This window comes from Mus musculus, chromosome 1, assembly GCF_000001635.26.
Source record: "Mus musculus strain C57BL/6J chromosome 1, GRCm38.p6 C57BL/6J".
Lineage (NCBI taxonomy): Eukaryota > Metazoa > Chordata > Mammalia > Rodentia > Muridae > Mus > Mus musculus.
In genome coordinates this window covers 119992104-120009131 of record NC_000067.6, presented here as the reverse complement: position 1 = coordinate 120009131, position 17028 = coordinate 119992104, and the positions used below count along the sequence as shown (strand labels likewise).

At 46.2% G+C, this 17028-nt stretch overlaps 2 protein-coding genes and 1 long non-coding RNA gene across 13 annotated transcripts in view; 1 reads left to right on the top strand and 2 right to left on the bottom strand.

Annotated features, from left to right (window-relative positions):
• Sctr (secretin receptor) overlaps positions 1-2253 on the bottom strand; it is a 56661-nt gene extending 54408 nt beyond the window's left edge. For 2 of the 6 annotated variants that reach the window (NM_001012322.2, NM_001311077.1), the window contains exon 1: positions 1801-2152. In NM_001012322.2, coding sequence (NP_001012322.2) covers positions 1801-1875 — 75 coding nt within the window. In that variant the 5' untranslated portion in view covers positions 1876-2152. Of the gene's footprint in view, positions 1-1800 lie in introns of all 6 variants that reach the window. The other 4 variants (XM_006529683.3, XM_006529685.4, XM_006529684.4 and 1 more) reach the window with 4 other exon arrangements.
• Positions 2174-17028, top strand: part of Cfap221 (cilia and flagella associated protein 221) — an 83619-nt gene continuing 68764 nt past the window's right edge. Inside the window, exons 1-3 of one of the 6 annotated variants that reach the window (XM_030253071.1) lie at positions 2174-2308; positions 11767-11953; positions 13875-14060. In XM_030253071.1, coding sequence (XP_030108931.1) covers positions 13922-14060 — 139 coding nt within the window. In that variant the 5' untranslated portion in view covers positions 2174-2308; positions 11767-11953; positions 13875-13921. Of the gene's footprint in view, positions 2309-11648; positions 12077-13874; positions 14061-16859 lie in introns of those variants that run through there. The other 5 variants (XR_001784074.2, XM_017319885.2, XM_017319882.2 and 2 more) reach the window with 5 other exon arrangements.
• Positions 9656-11894, bottom strand: Gm33817. The gene is made up of 3 exons (XR_387317.4): positions 10985-11894; positions 10081-10199; positions 9656-9871 (listed from the first exon to the last, which is right to left on the bottom strand). It is a non-coding gene; the product is annotated as a predicted gene, 33817 (long non-coding RNA).

Genomic DNA, 17028 nt, shown 5'->3' with positions numbered 1-17028 from the left:
CAGGAGACTCCCCAGCTCTTACTGACCAGTCTGTCTGTTGTACTTGGTGAGTCCCAGGGCAGGGAGAGGCCTGGCGTCAAGAAACCAGGGTGGCTAGCACATGAGGAATAAAAGCCAGAAGAGGCTCTCCAGCCTCCACATGCATATCCAGGCTCCTGCACACACAAATTAGCTGTATGGAGCAAACCAGCAGAGGTGATGCACTCAGTTTCTTATGGTAAACCCCTTCAGCAGTCACTGTTTTCGGTTTCCACTTGCAAAAGAACTTTCTGAAACCTCCCCTGTAGGAAGAGGCGAAGACGGGGGCTAGGACCACACACGTCAGTTTTAGTGGTCTCTTTGGAAGACACCTATGATGTCCCTCTGAGGGAATGCCAAAAGGAAGGAAGAAATTGTCTTTATTATCCTCGAATCTCAAAATCCAACAGCCAAGCACTCAGAGTCAAAGGAGCGAAAGGAAAAGTTGCAGAAGCTGGGAAATAGTCCAACAAAGTAGGCCCTTCCACCCTCATTTATTAAAGGCGTTTTCTACCACAATCCTCAAGAGATAGAATCACAGGTCTGGATAAGCCCACACAATAACCAGAGGCCCACGTGAAGCCTTTCTCCTAGGGATGTCCACACTGCCCATGTGTGTGTTAGTGACATGCAAATACAAGGTGTACAAGGAACAGAACAAACCTCAGGCAGGCCAGACCCCACCCCCTCCTTCCAAAGTGAGGAGTCTAAAGATCTGGGCACTAGTCCCAGCCTGGCTCCTAACATGCTGATCAAAAGCAGGTCTCCCACTGAGGGCTTTGATCGGCTGTAAAATGAGGGACTTGAACAGACATACACAAGCAGCCGTCTCAGGTGCAGTGAAGACTTGAACCAAGCAAAGCCTCAGTTTCCCCATCCGTTTATTCCCGAGATCATCACCTTTGAGACACAAATGTAAGCTGAACCTGCTCCTGCCTCCCTGGCACAGAACAAAAATGTCCCAGGAAACGGGAAACAATGTTTTTGACCCAGATGGCAGCTCCAGGATCCATTCCCTGTGGTAACCCTGGAGTCCAACCCGGCAGCTTTGACCTTCTTCCCAGTTCTTCCCATCCTGCCAGCCTCAGTGCAGCCTGTCTCTCACTCAGATATCCCAGGGGAAAGTTCCCAGAAGTTTCTATGGGAAAGCAACACAAACCACTACCCGCCTGGCCTCTCTCTCCCCTTCCTCCAACCTTCTTCCTCTCCTACCCGAGTTTGTTGCGACCTACTGCTCCCAAGACGGGCAGACTTTAGAAAGTCAGTCCCTCCAGGTCACAGAGGGCTGAAATGATCCCACACAGATGGAAAAACTAAAATTTCCCATCTGCACAACGGAGCACGTGAAAAAACAAAAAACCGCTACTAGCCTGAACAATGTGGTTCTGGCTTTATTCTGACAGTAAGCCTTTCCCGCCCCCTTTCTGAGCCTTGGCCGGTGCCTGAGACCACGGGTCTCAAAAGGGAACGAGGGTGTTTTGACAAAACCCTAGAGTGCAAATGTCTAGCACGCATCGTTGCCGGGGCGGCTACAGAATTGTCTTCTGGAAAGAAGTGAGTTTAGCGGCGGGAAGGGATGAGCGAAGGTGAGGGGAGTGAGCCTCACACAGAGCCCTTGAAGTTTTTGCCTTTGGAGAGAAGAGGGCTCCGTCAGAGTGGACGATAGTATGTTAAGGGAAGAGAGATCGGCTGCTCCCCGTAACTCCTAGGGCCGGATAGAGGACCGTGGACTGGTCCGTGGGGTCCACATCCGGGGGCGCGGGGACGGGGCGGGGTACTCACAGGGTGCGCTGCATTGATGAGCAGCAGCAGCCACAGCAGAAGCAGTGACAGCCGGGGGCTCATGGTGCTGAGCATGCTCCGCCCACTGTTGATCCCCTTTGTGCTCTGGCCTCTTCAGGAGCTGGGTGTCCGTCTCTGTGTCCAGCTCAGCGTCCTGCATGTCGTCCAGGACCCTGGGCGACCCCCAAGCCCAGAGAAGCCATGGCTGGACCTACCCAATCCGACCAGACCCACAGCCAGGCTAGGGACTGCTGCTCCCTGAAGGAGGTGGCAAGACTGTTAACTAACCTGCAGTGCCTATTGATAAAGACTGGACGACAGCTCGCGACTCCACCCTGCAGGGAATAGCAGGGAGGGGTTGGGGGGCGGCACAGAGCTGGAAGGGAGGAGAGAGGAGGAGGGACCCTAGACACCCGCATAGAGGCAGCTGCAACCTCCCTCCTTCCCTTCCAATCCAGAAAGTACTTTCTCTGGAGGACTTAAGTCACGTGCCTTCAGCAGTGACAAGGTAGGCAACACCTTTTCTTTTCTTTTCTTTTCTTTTCTTTTCTTTTCTTTTCTTTTCTTATCCTCGATTGAGACATGGTCTCACTATATAAGCCAGGCTTACTTTGAACTCTCAGACCTCCTGCCTCAATTTTCCTAACCCTGGGATTACAGATGTGGTCTCCTACACCATTTCCCAGGCTGACTTTTATACAAACAGAATTAAGTCTACCTCAACTTGGTCCTACAGAACACTCTTGTTCCTTAGCTTCCAGTGATTTTTCTAGCATTAGAGTCACCACACCCAGCGCATGCAGAGCTAGAGATCAAACCCAAGGCTTCCGCCGACAGCCCAACAAACAGCACTGCTCTGTGTGAGAGGAGATGGTGGAGACTGTGGTGGCCGCTATGCTATGGGAAAATACCGTTCTGTACATTCTCCAAGTTTCAACGTCACCCTCCCTGGGAAAGAGAGGGACCATTCTTTTATGTCAATGGCCTCTTTAGTTCTAATTCAGTGCCCCAGTCACACAGTAGCAGAAAGTGGGACATTAAACCAAAGTCCCAACCATCAGAACCCTAGATATTCAATATGTCCTTCCAATGGTGTTTTAAAGGTCATCCTGAGGAGGGGAGAGGCTGTGCTTGGCTTTGGGGTAAGTTATATCAATACTTCCTGTGTGCACGCCTGTGTGGAGGTGTGTGTAGAGATTAAGGATCGGCAGTGAACGTTCTTCCTCCGTCACTCCTCCCTTACCTTTTGAGGCAAGGTCTCTCAGTGAACTTGAAGCTCATTACTTGGCTACACCTCTGGCCACTGAGCCCTAGGGGTCCTCCTCTCTCTGCCTCCCCAGTGCCAGGATAGCTAGTGCTCACACACTGCTATGCCTGGCTTTTTATAAGGTCCTCACACTGGCACGGCAAGCACTTTACAGACTGAGCCAATTTCCTGGCCCTCTTGTAGACACACTTAGCATCTCACGGAGGCAGGTTTCAAGGTTAGACACAAATCTTCAGAAAATGAAAATTTCGTCAAATGCCGAAGGGAAAGAAGTCTCCCTCCTTCCCCTTTCTTTCGGCATATCCTTCAGGATACTTTGCCTCTTTACAGCATGTGCAAATCTAAAACTATCAACAAGCCCCCAGCCAGCTTTGAATCCCAGTACCCTCTCCAATTCCTTCTAGACCTTATTATTTTTGGAGAGCGTCTCTAGCCCAGACTTGCCTTTAATTCCCTCTGATATAGCTGGGGGTGCCCTTGAGTGTTTGGTCCTCCGATCCACATGCCAAGTGCTGGGACTGCAGATACTTTCCATCACAACTGGTTTCATGTGATGCTGGGACAGATCTTTGTGATCTATGGGATGCTTTGTAAATTAAAGTTAGGCAGGCGCTCCACAGGCGCTTGGTTACTGCTTGTAGCTTCCTACTTGTCGGAAAGGGCTGAGGCGTTTCCTCTTTTGTTTGGCTAAACACAATGCTAGATACGTTTTTAGTGGCTGTGATAAAATACTTTGACAAAAGCAGCTTAGGGGGAAGAGATTAGTGTGGCTCACAGTTTGGGAACACAGCCCATCATGGTGGGGAAGGCACAGCAGCAGGAGCGAGAGGCAGATGGTCACATGGCATCCATAGTTGGGAAGCAGAGAGAGATGCATGCTGGGACTCAGCTTACATTCTCCATTTTAACTGGGTCCAGGACCGCAGCCTATGGGATGGTGCTGCCCACAGTTCTGGTGGGTCATCCTGTCTCAATTAGCCTAACTAGTTAATTGCATCAACTAGTAACATCAGCTATCACACTGAGTTAGAAAACTGTTTTATTTTCTTCACATTGTGATAAGGCTTCACCAAGCTGGCTGGTGATTCTTTGTTTTTGTTTTTGTAATTATTTCTCCGGTTATGTTGTTTCTTTTTTCTTTTCCCACAGCAGGAATAAGATATGCTAGAGGATTAACATTATTCAACAAATATTTATCAATCTCCTGCTCTGCTCCACAAGCTACATTAGGGTGATAGAGGCCTGTGGCAATTACCCTTGCCAACCTCAGCTCATGTGGACCAGCTACAGTTCTACAACGTCATCCTCTCTAGGATACTAAGAAGGATGCTACTTAATTTAAGAGTTCTGCATCACCACAAAATGAATAATTCTTTTGGTTAGCAAACAAAGCAACTGTGGAATGCAGAGTGAGCAGTTATTTTTCAGACGGCAGTAAATTCTATGCAAAGTATATGGAGATGCTATAAAGATGGTTTCCTTGGTAAAGTGATTGTAAGATAAGTATGAAGGCCTGAATTTGATCCCTAGCATCTGCATACAAAGCCAACTTTAGTGGCATATATGTGATTCTAGGAGAAGTAGAGATGGGCAGCTCCCGGGGTTTGCTTTATCTGTGAGCCCTAGGTCTCATGGAGAAACCCTGTTTCAAAACAACAAAACAAACAAATAAACAAAAAAAAAAAAAACCCAAGCTGCATGCTGCAGAAGAATGACTCCTGAGGCTGACGTCTGGCCTTCAAATATATGCACACATGTGTTCACATGTCTACGTGGTACAAGCACACACACACACACACCAAATATAGGAAGGCATCAGACAACTAAGGCTGGTGAATCTATACATTAGTTGAGCCCTACCTGTCACCAGGCTTGTAGGCCAAGCACATTTGATGGTCTATAATAGATAAGCATCAAGCCTGTCTTGGTTCCATTCTTCTTTTTAGTTACACAAACTTTTCTTGTCTACTCTCAGACCATGGACCTTGCTGAGGCTTCCAGGAAGGACAGCCTAACAGACAGAGTTAACAGGGAAGCAGCATTACCATCCCTCAACTAACTGAGCAGTGATTGGTCCTGAGACAGGCACTGGATGCATTTTGACCAGGAGTGGCACCAACACATCCTATATGTGGGCATCATGATCAACCTAATAGCAAGATGGCAGTGTTTTCCAGAGCATAGGGACATCCTTGCTGAGAATGAAGCCAGCTGGAATAGAAAGAGCCAGTGTGTAGAGAGGGATGACCCAGCAGCTGTCATCTTTGTGCAGCCACCGCTGAAGTCCTAATCTTGGTTGTCAACGTGACTACATCTGGAATTAACTAAAACCCGAGCAGCTCGGTACATCTGTGAGGGGACAATTTTTTTTCTTAATTAAATCATTTGAAGTGAGAAGACACACTTCTCTGGATCTTTAAGGTAGGATCTGCCTTTAATCCGGACCACACCTTCTGCTGGCAGCCTTATAAAGGACAAGAAAAAAGAAAAAGCTTTGTCTTTGCCAGATGCTCTCGCTCTCTCTGGCAAATCCATTCCTTCAGTGACATTAGAGCTTACTTCTTTTGGATTCCAGTGTATACTCTTGTCCAGCTGAGACATCCAGCCTTGGAGATTGAACAATTACTGCATTCTTGGATCTTCCCTTGGTAGAAAGCCATTGTTGGACTAGCTGGACCAAAGCCTGTAAGCCATTCTAATAAATTCCCTAGATAGATAGATAGATAGATAGATAGACAGACCTATAGATGCATTCTATAGATTTTGTTCCTCTAGAGAACACTGACTAATATGCTTGCCCTCCAGAGAGGCTTCCCTAAGGAATATTTGAGATTTAGTGGTTTGGAGGTTGTGGGAGGAGATAAGAGAGGAAAGACAAAGAAATGGGCTACTCAAATGTTTGAGTCCAAGGTGTTCATCAAATGACTGCACAGGTTCAAAGAGAGCCATCGGAGGCATGGAGTCAGCTCCATGGAGAGACCTGTACCCTGCATGGCAGCTTTACCGAGAGCTGAACTGATGTTGGATTGATGAGCCGTGAGTAATTAGCCAGAGTGGTTTCCTGTTGAGCACCAAACTACAAAGATTTGACATTCACATTGTAATGAGGTTTTAATGCTCCCGCCTCTGTGTTTACTCTCTAGAAAAGTAGACTTCTTTTTGTCAGGGAAGCGTGCTCACCTTTACTTTTTGCATTTTCCTCCACCTTTTGTCGGCATCCTTTTAAATATTTAAATGAAATATGAGAGTTAAAGTTGATCAAATAGAAGAGCAAATAAAGCCACCTCTGAGAGAGTGTTGTTAGTTCTTTCAAATCCTTATCATCAGTGGATGGAAGGTCAGGAGCACTCCAACCTTCCCAGAGAAACCCACGTGGCTTATTCAGCCCACAGAATACTTGTGGGCTGGCGAGCTAGCTTAGCAGGTAAAGGTGCTTGCCTCTAAATCTGATGGCCTGAGTTCAATCCCTGAATCTTCACACTGTGGAAGGAGAAAACTTACTTGTCTCCTGACTTCTATACATGCACTGTAGAATGCACACACACTAAACAAATGCATGAAATACATACATACATACATACATACATACATACATACATACATGCTATTACAAATTTTAAGAATATTAACAGCCAAACCTGGATTCAAGTCTTGAGTTAACAATCAATTAATACTAGAACCTTGGGCAAGCTACTTGAACCCCAGAGACTTCAGCTTCATTTATGCAGTGAGGGTAAATACCGGTCTTCAGCATCACCATGTGGGAAAGGGACAGACATTGTCTTCAGCTGTGTATCCAGTGGAATGCCCACGAGGTTCTGATGGATAACTCCAAAGCCCTGGTCACACAGATGGTCCTGGTTAAACTCAGCAGGTCATAAAACAAAGAAGACAAGGATAGAAGAAAATGACTTGTAGGGAGGAAAGAAGGGAAGGAGGGAGGGAGGGAGGGAGGCTAAAAGGCACTCAATGGGTTTCAGAGAGAGCATGTTATATACATATATATAGAGAGACAGTGAATATAGCAGTGAGCCATCGCAGTGAATACGGTGCTCACCCCAAGCCTGAGCACCTGAGTTTAATCCCCCCAGGTCCCACCTGGTAGAAGGCAAGTCCTGGCCTTGCTGTTAGGCTCTGATTTCCACATGTGTACTGACACATACTCACAAAACAAATAATATAAAAATAAAAGAATTACTAGATACATGTATTGGATTGTTCAAGAATAAGTTTAGTTTAGTTTAGTTTAGTTTAGTTTAGTTTAGTTTTATAAATAGTTGGCTGACAGCCTTGTTCAGATTCTCAGCTAACAGCATGGGTGTCATCATCAGATGATGTGGTCCATGATCTGCTTCCAAGATTTCTGGGCTTCACCATCGGGGAGGAGAAAGAAGCTTTCTTTGCTCTGTCTTACTTTATTTTGGGGGGCTGGAGAGATAGCTGGCTGGTTAAGAGCACTAGCTGCTCTTCCAGAGGACCAGGGTTCAATACCCAGCAACCACATGGCAGCTCACACCTACCTGTAACTCCAGGACTCTAACACCCTCATACAGACACACATGGAGGCAAAACACTAATAAACATTATATGTATATAGATATATGATACATTATATATTATATATATATAAGTAAAAGTTAATTTTATGTGTATGAATAAATGAATGTTTCTTGAATATATATGTATACATGCATGTATATATATGTATATATACGTGTGTGCATATATATGTATATATATATATATATATATATATATATATATAAAATCACATGCATACCTAGAGCCGTTAAAGTCAGAAGAAGGCTTCAGATCCCTTGGAGCTGGAGTTATATATGGTTGTGAACCACTATGTGGGTACTGGGAATTGAACCTAGGTCCTCTGCATGAGCAACATCTCTCCAGTGTCCTGCTGTATCTTATTTGAAATGTTGTTTCAGGGAAACCATGGGAGCAAGAATGGGAGAAAGATCATATGGGAGTTTGGAAGGATCAAGGATTAATACAGCACTTTAAAAAAATTTCAAGACAAAAATCATTACCAGTATATTCAAATATCAAGTGTGATGGCAAACAGTCAACTTGAAAGGATCTGGAAGCACCTAGAAGACTCAGGCACACCTATGAGAGATATTCTGGGTCAAGCTAGTCTCTTGGGATGACTACAGAGATTATCCTAAAATTGAGGTGAGAAGACTAGCCCACCATGGGTGGCACCATTCCCTGGCTGGGGTCCTGGTGTATAAATTGAACTGGCTAGCAGTCAGTCAAGTTTCTGACTAGTTGATGTTCACAAAGTTGGTATCACAAAGTTGGTGTCTTGAAACTGCCACCGTGTGAGACTTTGAAATCTTAAATTCAGGCAGGGCTCAACTGGACAATGAAAAGAGTCACAGATCAATGGAGATCCAAGAGGAGAGAACAAAGTCTCCAGCTTCCCATGAGAGTAAAATGGGTCGGTAGCTAGTCTAGGTTGCCACGGTGCCAGGCAAGGATAGGGCAGTGGGGTAGGGGGCAAAAAGAGAAGGCAGGAGTGGGGTGGCAGCTAAATCCTGCTTCACCCTGAGACCATAGTAAACATTTTGAATTTTCTTCCCCATCCAGTGTGACATCCCCAGAGAGATTTAAACAAGGGAATCAATGGCCCTCCTGTTCCATGGAAACTTGTGACAAGCTGCTGTGCCTGTTGTCTTGCTCATATCTTCGAATTCTCCTGGGGCCTGGGGCACCTCTCCGTCTGGTCATTATGAATGCCAACTGCAACATGCACATGGATAGAGGAAGTAATTAACCTTCTAGACCAGCCATAATTGGAGAGTATCCTTTGGTCCATAATCCTCAGACTTTAATGAGCACACAAATATCTCCATGGAATTTTTGTTTGTTTGTTTGTTTTTTAATTTTTCGAGACAGGGTTTCTCTGTAGCCCTGGCTGTCCTGGAACTCAGTCTGTAGACCAGGCTGGCATGGAACTCAGAAATCCACCTGCCTCTGCCTCTGCCTCTGCCTCTGCCTCCCAAATGCTGGGATTAAAAGCGTGCTCCACCACGCCCAACCCTCCGAGGAATTGAACTAAAATGTAGTTCCTGATTCAGGGGGTCTCAGAGAGCCTGAGACTCTGGATTCTTAACTGGCTTCCGTGCCAGTTACACTGAACGAACACCAGGGGTTTAGAAGTCGGTGTGGATGGGGGTAGGGGATATTGCACTCGGTAAAGTATTTCCCTTTAAAGCATCAGGACCTGAGAGTTTGATTCCCATAGGTCACACAAAAAGGACCAGGCATGGTTTTACCAGCTTGTAAACTTAGTGTTTGGTGAGGCAGAGGCAGGAGGATCCCTGGGACTTGCTGGTCAGCCATCCTAGATGAACTGGTGAGTCCCAGGCCAGTTAGAGACACTCTCTCATAAAACGAGGTGGACGATGGCTTAGGAATGATGTGAGAGGTTATGCTCTGGTCTTCACATGTACACATGAATGCACATGTTCACATGAATGCACATGCACTCACATGTATGCACATGCACACACATGCACGCATTTCCCCCCCCCCCGCCACATCCACGCAAGAAATCACTATATGTCAGGTGTTTGAAGCTTTAAGAATAAGAACATGAGCCACAAAGTTCAGAAAGAGAAAGATATGATAGCAGTTCATACCGATGACTAATCTAACAGGATCTAGAATCATCTAGGAGACAAATCTCTAGACTTGTCTGCGAGGGAGTTTTCAGACCGGCTGACTTGAGGTGGGGAGACACACCCTGAATGTAGGCAGAACCATTTCATGGACTGGAGTCCTGGGCTGAAAAGAAAGAAAGGAGAAGTGAGATGAGCGCCAGCATCAGTCTCCTCTGCTTCCAGACTGAGGCCTGAGTGTGTCCAGCCGCCTCACACTGTGATTGACACGCCGGCCCCCGTGGTGGACTATACTCCTTATCTAAGCCAGGCATTTTGTCATGGCTATGGGAAAAGTACCTAGTGCAATAGCATCCCTCTGTCTGTCCTTCTTACCAGAGAGAAAGCTGTCTACAGGCTTCTCCCAGGAGCTAGAGTCTCAGGAGCCAGAGTTAGATGATGTGCCCAGCCTGGACTTCATCAAGCATCTATGCTTGGCCTGGATGCAGCAGATCCTGCAAGAACCCGAGCTGCTATGAGATAGTGGACGTTGACAACACACAGTGACCTTATATGACAACAGACCCTGTTGCTAATTGCTATGTTACCATATGGGTGCTTTCTATGTATAATAGGAAATATGTTTTCACTAAGAAAAATGCTATGTTCACATTTAAATGCAGCACAATACACATATACATACATGCATGGAAACATCCTGTGATCCATGCTGGGGGAAGGGGCGTTAGAGCTGGCAGGTGGATTTAAGGATCAAACTAAGGTCATGAGGTTTGGAAGCAAGCACACTTAACCACTGAGCCACCCTTCCGGTCCCGAGATGAGGTTGTTTTATAGGCAGGAATGTTGATGAGAGGGAAAAGGGGAACCAAACCAAATTAACAAAAAACAATGAACTTTCCAGTGGGGGAAAGGGTTACATCTAGCACATAGGTGTAGAAGTGGACAGCAGACAGGAAGTTAGACACTGTCTGGACTCTATAGTCCAGTCTCCTCACGTATGCCTGTAAATAACGTCAAGCTTCATGTCATACAGACGAAGAGAGACCAGAAGAAAAGCTGGAAAGAGTTTTGAATGGACGCTGTAAACTTCCAATGATTTTGGATTAAACTTAAAGTCTTGTCCACAAGTGAGGAATTCAGGCCTGGTGCTGTGAACCCAGTCAAAAGCTGGTGCCTGCTGGGTCATCACTCTAAGAACCTACTACTGATGCTAAGCCACATGTTGCCAAACAGCCTTCTAAATACATATGCTTATACCATGGATTAGTAGAGCCTTTACCTTGCTTGGCCAGAGAAGTTGCTCTCCATACTAGGCACCGGTTTATGCAGTTTCATAAGTAGGCAGAGTGCTTAGAATAAATGTCTATTGAATGCTCAGCTTATATAGAACATATCAACCCAACGCTAAAGGAAAATCAAAGAAGTGGGGGGTGGGGTAGGGGGAGAGTGAAGAGCCAGAGGAAGGGAAGAGTGCTATGAAATGCTGTCTTCTGGCTATGACGTGCCATTGCATGGTAAACTCCCTGGTTATCTGAGCCAGACCTGCACAAGGTCAGGTCAGCATTCCGGCAGGGGGCACTAACTGGAATCAGTGGATTATTAACAAAAGAGAAGATGGTGTGGCGGGGGAGGGGCTGGATTGAGGGTTCTTGATCCAGGCTGGGGTGCATATAATCGAGATACATTGTTTACATGTACAAAACTGTCAAAGAAGAAATAAAAGATAAACTAGTTTTTAAAAAAATATGCAAGAGAATGTGGAAATTTCTTCAAAATAGTAGAAAGTTCAAGCGAAACTCAATTGGCTGAAATTTAACCATGGTTGCAGCGGGAGAAGGGGAGCTTCTTTTGCTGGTGTACGAACTTTATCATATATCAAAGTGTAAAACTGGGAGGGGATAAAGGGGGAGCCTGGACAGGAGGTCCCGCCCACTGTGCCGGCGCCCTGCCCAGAGCTGCTCAGGCAGACTGCCCAGCCCTCAAAGTGCCCTAACTTTCTCTGCTCCTCTGGGAATCCATTAGTTTTCCACATAGTAAGTGGCGCTCTCTGGTCTTTCTCAGGCTCCGCATACTGTTCAGAACCCAAAGAAGTTAACCCTCGTCCCAGAATAGAAACCGCCCAACTTCCCCCCATGTTTGCGGGCCGTTTGGGCGCGTCCCCCAGCACATCTTGGGAAAGCGTCCGCGTTGTCATGGCGACGCTGTGAGTAGGTTCCTGCGCGCCCGCCCCGGAACTATCGTCTGCAGGGTAAGAGGCTTCAGATTTGTGACTCGAGTGTCCCAAGGTGGTCGCCAAGCTACTAAAGCAGCGGGAACCCCCAGGCAGATCTCCTAGATGTTCATCTAGGGATCGGGTCCGGGTGGGGGCGAGGTGAGACCCAAAGAAAAGATGGTGGTAGGAATGAGCCTGCATTCTACCTACCACTTTAGAATGAGTTGGCATGAAAGAAGAGGGGATTAGCCAGGGTGGGGCCCAGTCCAACTTGACCCTACCAGAAACACAATGGGTCCAAGAGCAACAGGGTTGGGGGGGGGTGGGGGGGGGAGTTGGGGCAGGTATTGGAAGGCAGAGAGGGCCGGGAAGGGGGTCTGGGGAGGACTGTGTTAAGCGGATTCCTTAGGCTGTGTTGAGGATTGTGCAACCTTTGCTATTCAACCGGACGCTTGGGGAGAAGACAGCCCAACTTATTTCTGGAAATAGTTGTTACGCAGCTACTGTACAGACAACCTCAACCTCAGGGTATCTCTACTTTCTCTTGTGTCTTCTCGAAAGCTATGGAACTTCTCCAAGGGAAAAAGAGTAAAACTCATAGACGTGTATTCTTGATTTTACCTTCAACTTCAGGGGATTCCCCAAGCAGCCCCTGGCTTGTTTGAAGGAGTCAAGAGTTGTGGGTGATATAGAAAGTGTGGGATTGGGAGCCAGTGAGACGGATCAATAGGTGAATGTGCTTGCTTTGCAAGCCGGATGACCCGAGTTCAATCTCCACAACCCACACAAGAGTGGGAGGAGCCAACCAACTGCACAGAATAGTTGTCCTCTGACCTCCACACGTGCACTTTCTGCTCCCCACCATCCCCACAAAATAATAAAGGCTTTTAAAATGTGGAATGTGTAAAGTTCTCTTTCAAGGCAATAATGTTAATAAATGACGTCTAAAAGAGTAATTGAGAAAGAATGTTAGAGGGGGCTGGGAATGGGTGTTTATGAGGAAAGTGGAGTTTCCAACGACTGTCAACTGAAAATAGCCTTGACCCTGAGTCCTAGGCATGTCCCAGGTCTCTCTGATACAGCCACCTCCAGGCTCTGTCACCCCTCTATCACCTCCTATTAGCAGACAGGTCCAGAAGGTGACATATGAATGCCTGTGTCTTGCAAACACTCAATATGTTCAAGGGACCCTTGTTCACATCTCTGTGAATGTGATATGCAGACATATCAAAAAGAAGACTTTTAGCTGTCAATCTAGAATTATCTAGATCTAGAATCATCTGGGAAGAGTCTGAATGAGGAGTTATCTAGATCAGATTGGCCTCTGGGTATGTGGGTTGGTTGTTAATTGGTGTGAGAAAACTTGGCCTTCTGTGGGCAGCGCCATGCCCTAGGCTCTGTACGTTGTGAGAGTTCCGGAAGAAAGCTAGGAAGCAAAGGCAACAGCTAGCATGGGGGCTTTCGTTTCTCTCTACATTTGACTGCAGGTGTTAATGTGACTAGTTGAGTTCCTGCCTCAGTTTTCCCTTGATAATCTGGAGTTGTAAGCCCAGATAAACCCTTTCCTCCCCTACACGGATTCTTTTTGACAGGATATCTTGTCATTAACAACAGAAAACTAGGGCATTTTCCATATTTATTAGCCCTTGAGAGTTCTTTCTTTCTCCCCACCCCCAACCCCATGTGCCCCAGAAGTATCTCAGGAACACATTTTAGAAAAGCTTGGGAGAGTCATGGGAGAGTCTGGAGCGTGTTGCCATATTGGGTTATGGTGTGTGATGTCAAATGATTAATGAGGCAGCCCTGTGTGGGAATGCAGTGTCCAGTAGATGAGAAGCGGGGACGGCCTGAGCCGTGGCACACCATGTAGAGACAAGAGGTACATTTGTCAAAAGCTGAGAAGAAATATGTGCGTGATTTCTCAGGGTAATTCCAGGACTCCTGTTTTTCTTCCCAGGAAATAACCTTTGACTCTAGACAGACAGTTCCATTTTTCAGGAGCAGATGGAAGTTGTGAAAAGCCCCATGCAGGAACTACAACAGGCAAAAGAACCCTTTGATACGATGTCACCCCTCCTCTTGAAGAGCCTGGTAGAGGAGCCCAAGAAAAGAACAGAAGTGCCTAACCATCTTCTGGAATCCAGTAAGTGGGCAGCAAACCCTTGCCTATGAATTACTTCTCCAGGAGATCCAGGGTCCAGGAAGCTGGGATTGTGAGTGCCGATTTAGCAGTATCACTATGTATAGTGATACATAGCATCACTAATCATAGGCTCACAACAGTTTTTGTAAATAAGGCTGGTAATTCACTTAGATCTCGCTGCTTAAATGGTAGATTTTTTTAAAAATTATTTATTTCTATTTTCATTTATGTATACGTTTATGTGTATATGGCACATGTGTTGTGGGTGCTTATGGAAGCTATAAGAGCCCCTCAGATGCCCTGGATCTGGAGTCATGGACATTTGTAAACCATCCAGTGTGGGTGCTAAGAACCAAACTCAGGTCCACAGGAAGAACTAAAAGTGTTCTTAACCACTGACCCATTTCTCCTGCCTCCAAACAGTAGATTTTTGTGGTAAAATTTACTCATAAGTTCAATGACTTCCATTTCTTCACATGTTGTTCCTGTCTGTCCCACTGTGTAAGGAAAAGTAGGATGGGAAGCGAGGCACATGAGGCTGGGAACACGGGTCAGTAAGTAAAGCACTTGTCCTGTAAGCACAAGGATGTGAGTTCGAACCCCAGCTCCCACATAAAAAAACATGGACATGCTATGTGTACTTTTAACCTCAGCACTGAGGAGGAGCCCTGAGGGTCAGGGACCCCTGAGACTCACTGGCCAGCCAGCCTAGCTGAGGTAAGAGACCCTGCCTTACAAAACAATGTGGACAGTGGGTAACAACCAAGGTTGCACAGTCTACACACCACACACACACACACACACACACACAGTTAACATTTGAATAAAAGAACAATGGCAGAGAAAGGCTAGAATACTCTCCATCCCTGATGCAATGCCTTCCTCTGGGATGTAAGAACCTAGACACCCAAGGGAGCGCCCAACCATGTCCAATATCTGACTGTAACAGCACAGGCAGTGTCCATCCTCAGCCAGTCCTGGAACTACCACGCTTCTTACCTCAGTCTCCACACTCTCAATTTCCTTTCTGGAACCCCTTACTCACTTCTCTGCCCTGCTTGAATACTCTCAAGAGTTCTCTGTATGCTGAACGAAGTCACAGTTCTGATCAGCATGGGGAGACAGAGGGGCTCGACATTGTCAACCTCAATAGCCTGAGGAACTTCCCTAGTCTTTAGGGACCTCACTTGGGCCAAACCTATATTCATTTCTTTGACACAGAAAAAAAATATCAGAACTAGCCACTTTAGGAAGCAGATATATTACTATAAAATATATCTTAATTATAAATTTCATTAATAAAATATATTTTAATGAAGTCTTCAGCACAAGGGTTAAGAGAAAGCAAGATGCTCGGCAGAAATCAAGACAAAGGCATTGACGTGGGCAGCTCCATGAGAGTCACAGGGAGAAACCTGAACCCAAGTATGGGTGGGCTCCTGGAGGGACCTTGTGGGTAGACGAATAGACCTTTTTGGTGCCCTTTTGGGGGCATTCAGTGGATGATGAGCCATGGCTAGCTCCCCACTGTCAAGTTTAGTCACCCCATCTTGGTTTCATTTCCACTGCTGTGGTGAAATTCTCTGACAATGGCAACTTAGGGGAGAAAGGGTCTATTTCAGCTCACAGCCCATCAAAGCAAGGAGTTCAAGGCAGGAACTTGAAGCAGCCAGTCACATCCCACCCATAGTCAAGAGCAGAGAGAGAATAAATGCATGCTTGTGCTCATCTGGTTTCTTTTATATAGTCAAGCTCCCCCCCCCAAGTCAGGGAATGGTGCCCCCACAGTTTCACGCTGGGTCTTCCCACATCAAGACAGCCTCATACAGACGTGTCCACAAGGCAACTTGAAGTTAGGGCCTGGTTCTTCCTCCCAGCCCCATGCTCCTAGAAATAAGACTCAGACTCAAAATATATTTACAAATACCTTGGCCATATAGTTAGGCTCTTCTCTGATTAGAATCATAGCTTAAGATAGCCCATTTATTGTAATCTACATTCTGCCATATGGCTGGTTACCTGTGCTCAGGTACCACGAATCTGTTTCCTCTTTTCTTTCTAGGGAGATCTCCTGCCTGGCTCTATCCCAGAATTCTTTTCTCTTCCACATGTCCCACTTCTATATCCTGCCTAAGCCATTGGCCATAGGTTTTTTTAATTGACAGGTGTTGCATTCATACAATATATGAGATATTCTCTCTATAATAACTTGATCTAGAGTTTAGATCTAGAATCTAGATTCTAGACAGTCCTTCATTAAGACTCTTCTCCCAGGTCATTGTAGGCTGTGTCAAGTTTATAATTAAAACTAACCACACCCCCAATACAACTGCACCAATTGTTCAAGCCCACCTTAAACCTTAGAAAGGCATCTGTTCCAGGGGGCTCTTTTGACAGCTTAAGACTGTCAAGTACACATTGTTGCACTTACCCATTGCTGGGCAGGAACACTACATGCTACTTTGTGACCCTAAAACAAACAAAATTAGGACTCGAAAAATATCTAAAACAGATTAGGGTTGTAGCTCAATTGTTAGAGCCCTTGCCTAGCATGAGCCAGGCCCTTGCTTCCATCTCCAGCATCCTGTAAATCCAGTGTGGTAGCTAGCACACATCTGTAACCTGGCACTCAGGAGATGAAGGCAGAGAATTAGAAGTTCAGGGTCATCCTTTGGCTAGATAGTGAGCTTGATGCAGCCTGGGATACAGGAGACCCCAACTTAAAAAAAAAGGAAGGAAGGAAGGAAGGAAGGAAGGAAGGGAGGGAGGGAGGGAGGGAGGGAGGGAGGAAAGAAGGAAGGAAGGAAGGAAGGAAGGAAGGAAGGAAGGAAGGAAGAAAAATAATTGAGTGTCTCACTGGCCAGAGCTGCTTGTTTGCTGATGACCTGCTGTGCATAAGTTGTGAGTCTTGGCCCTGCTCCACTTCCACAGGGTAGAAACTCTGGCTTGATATTGGGTTTAGGAGGCA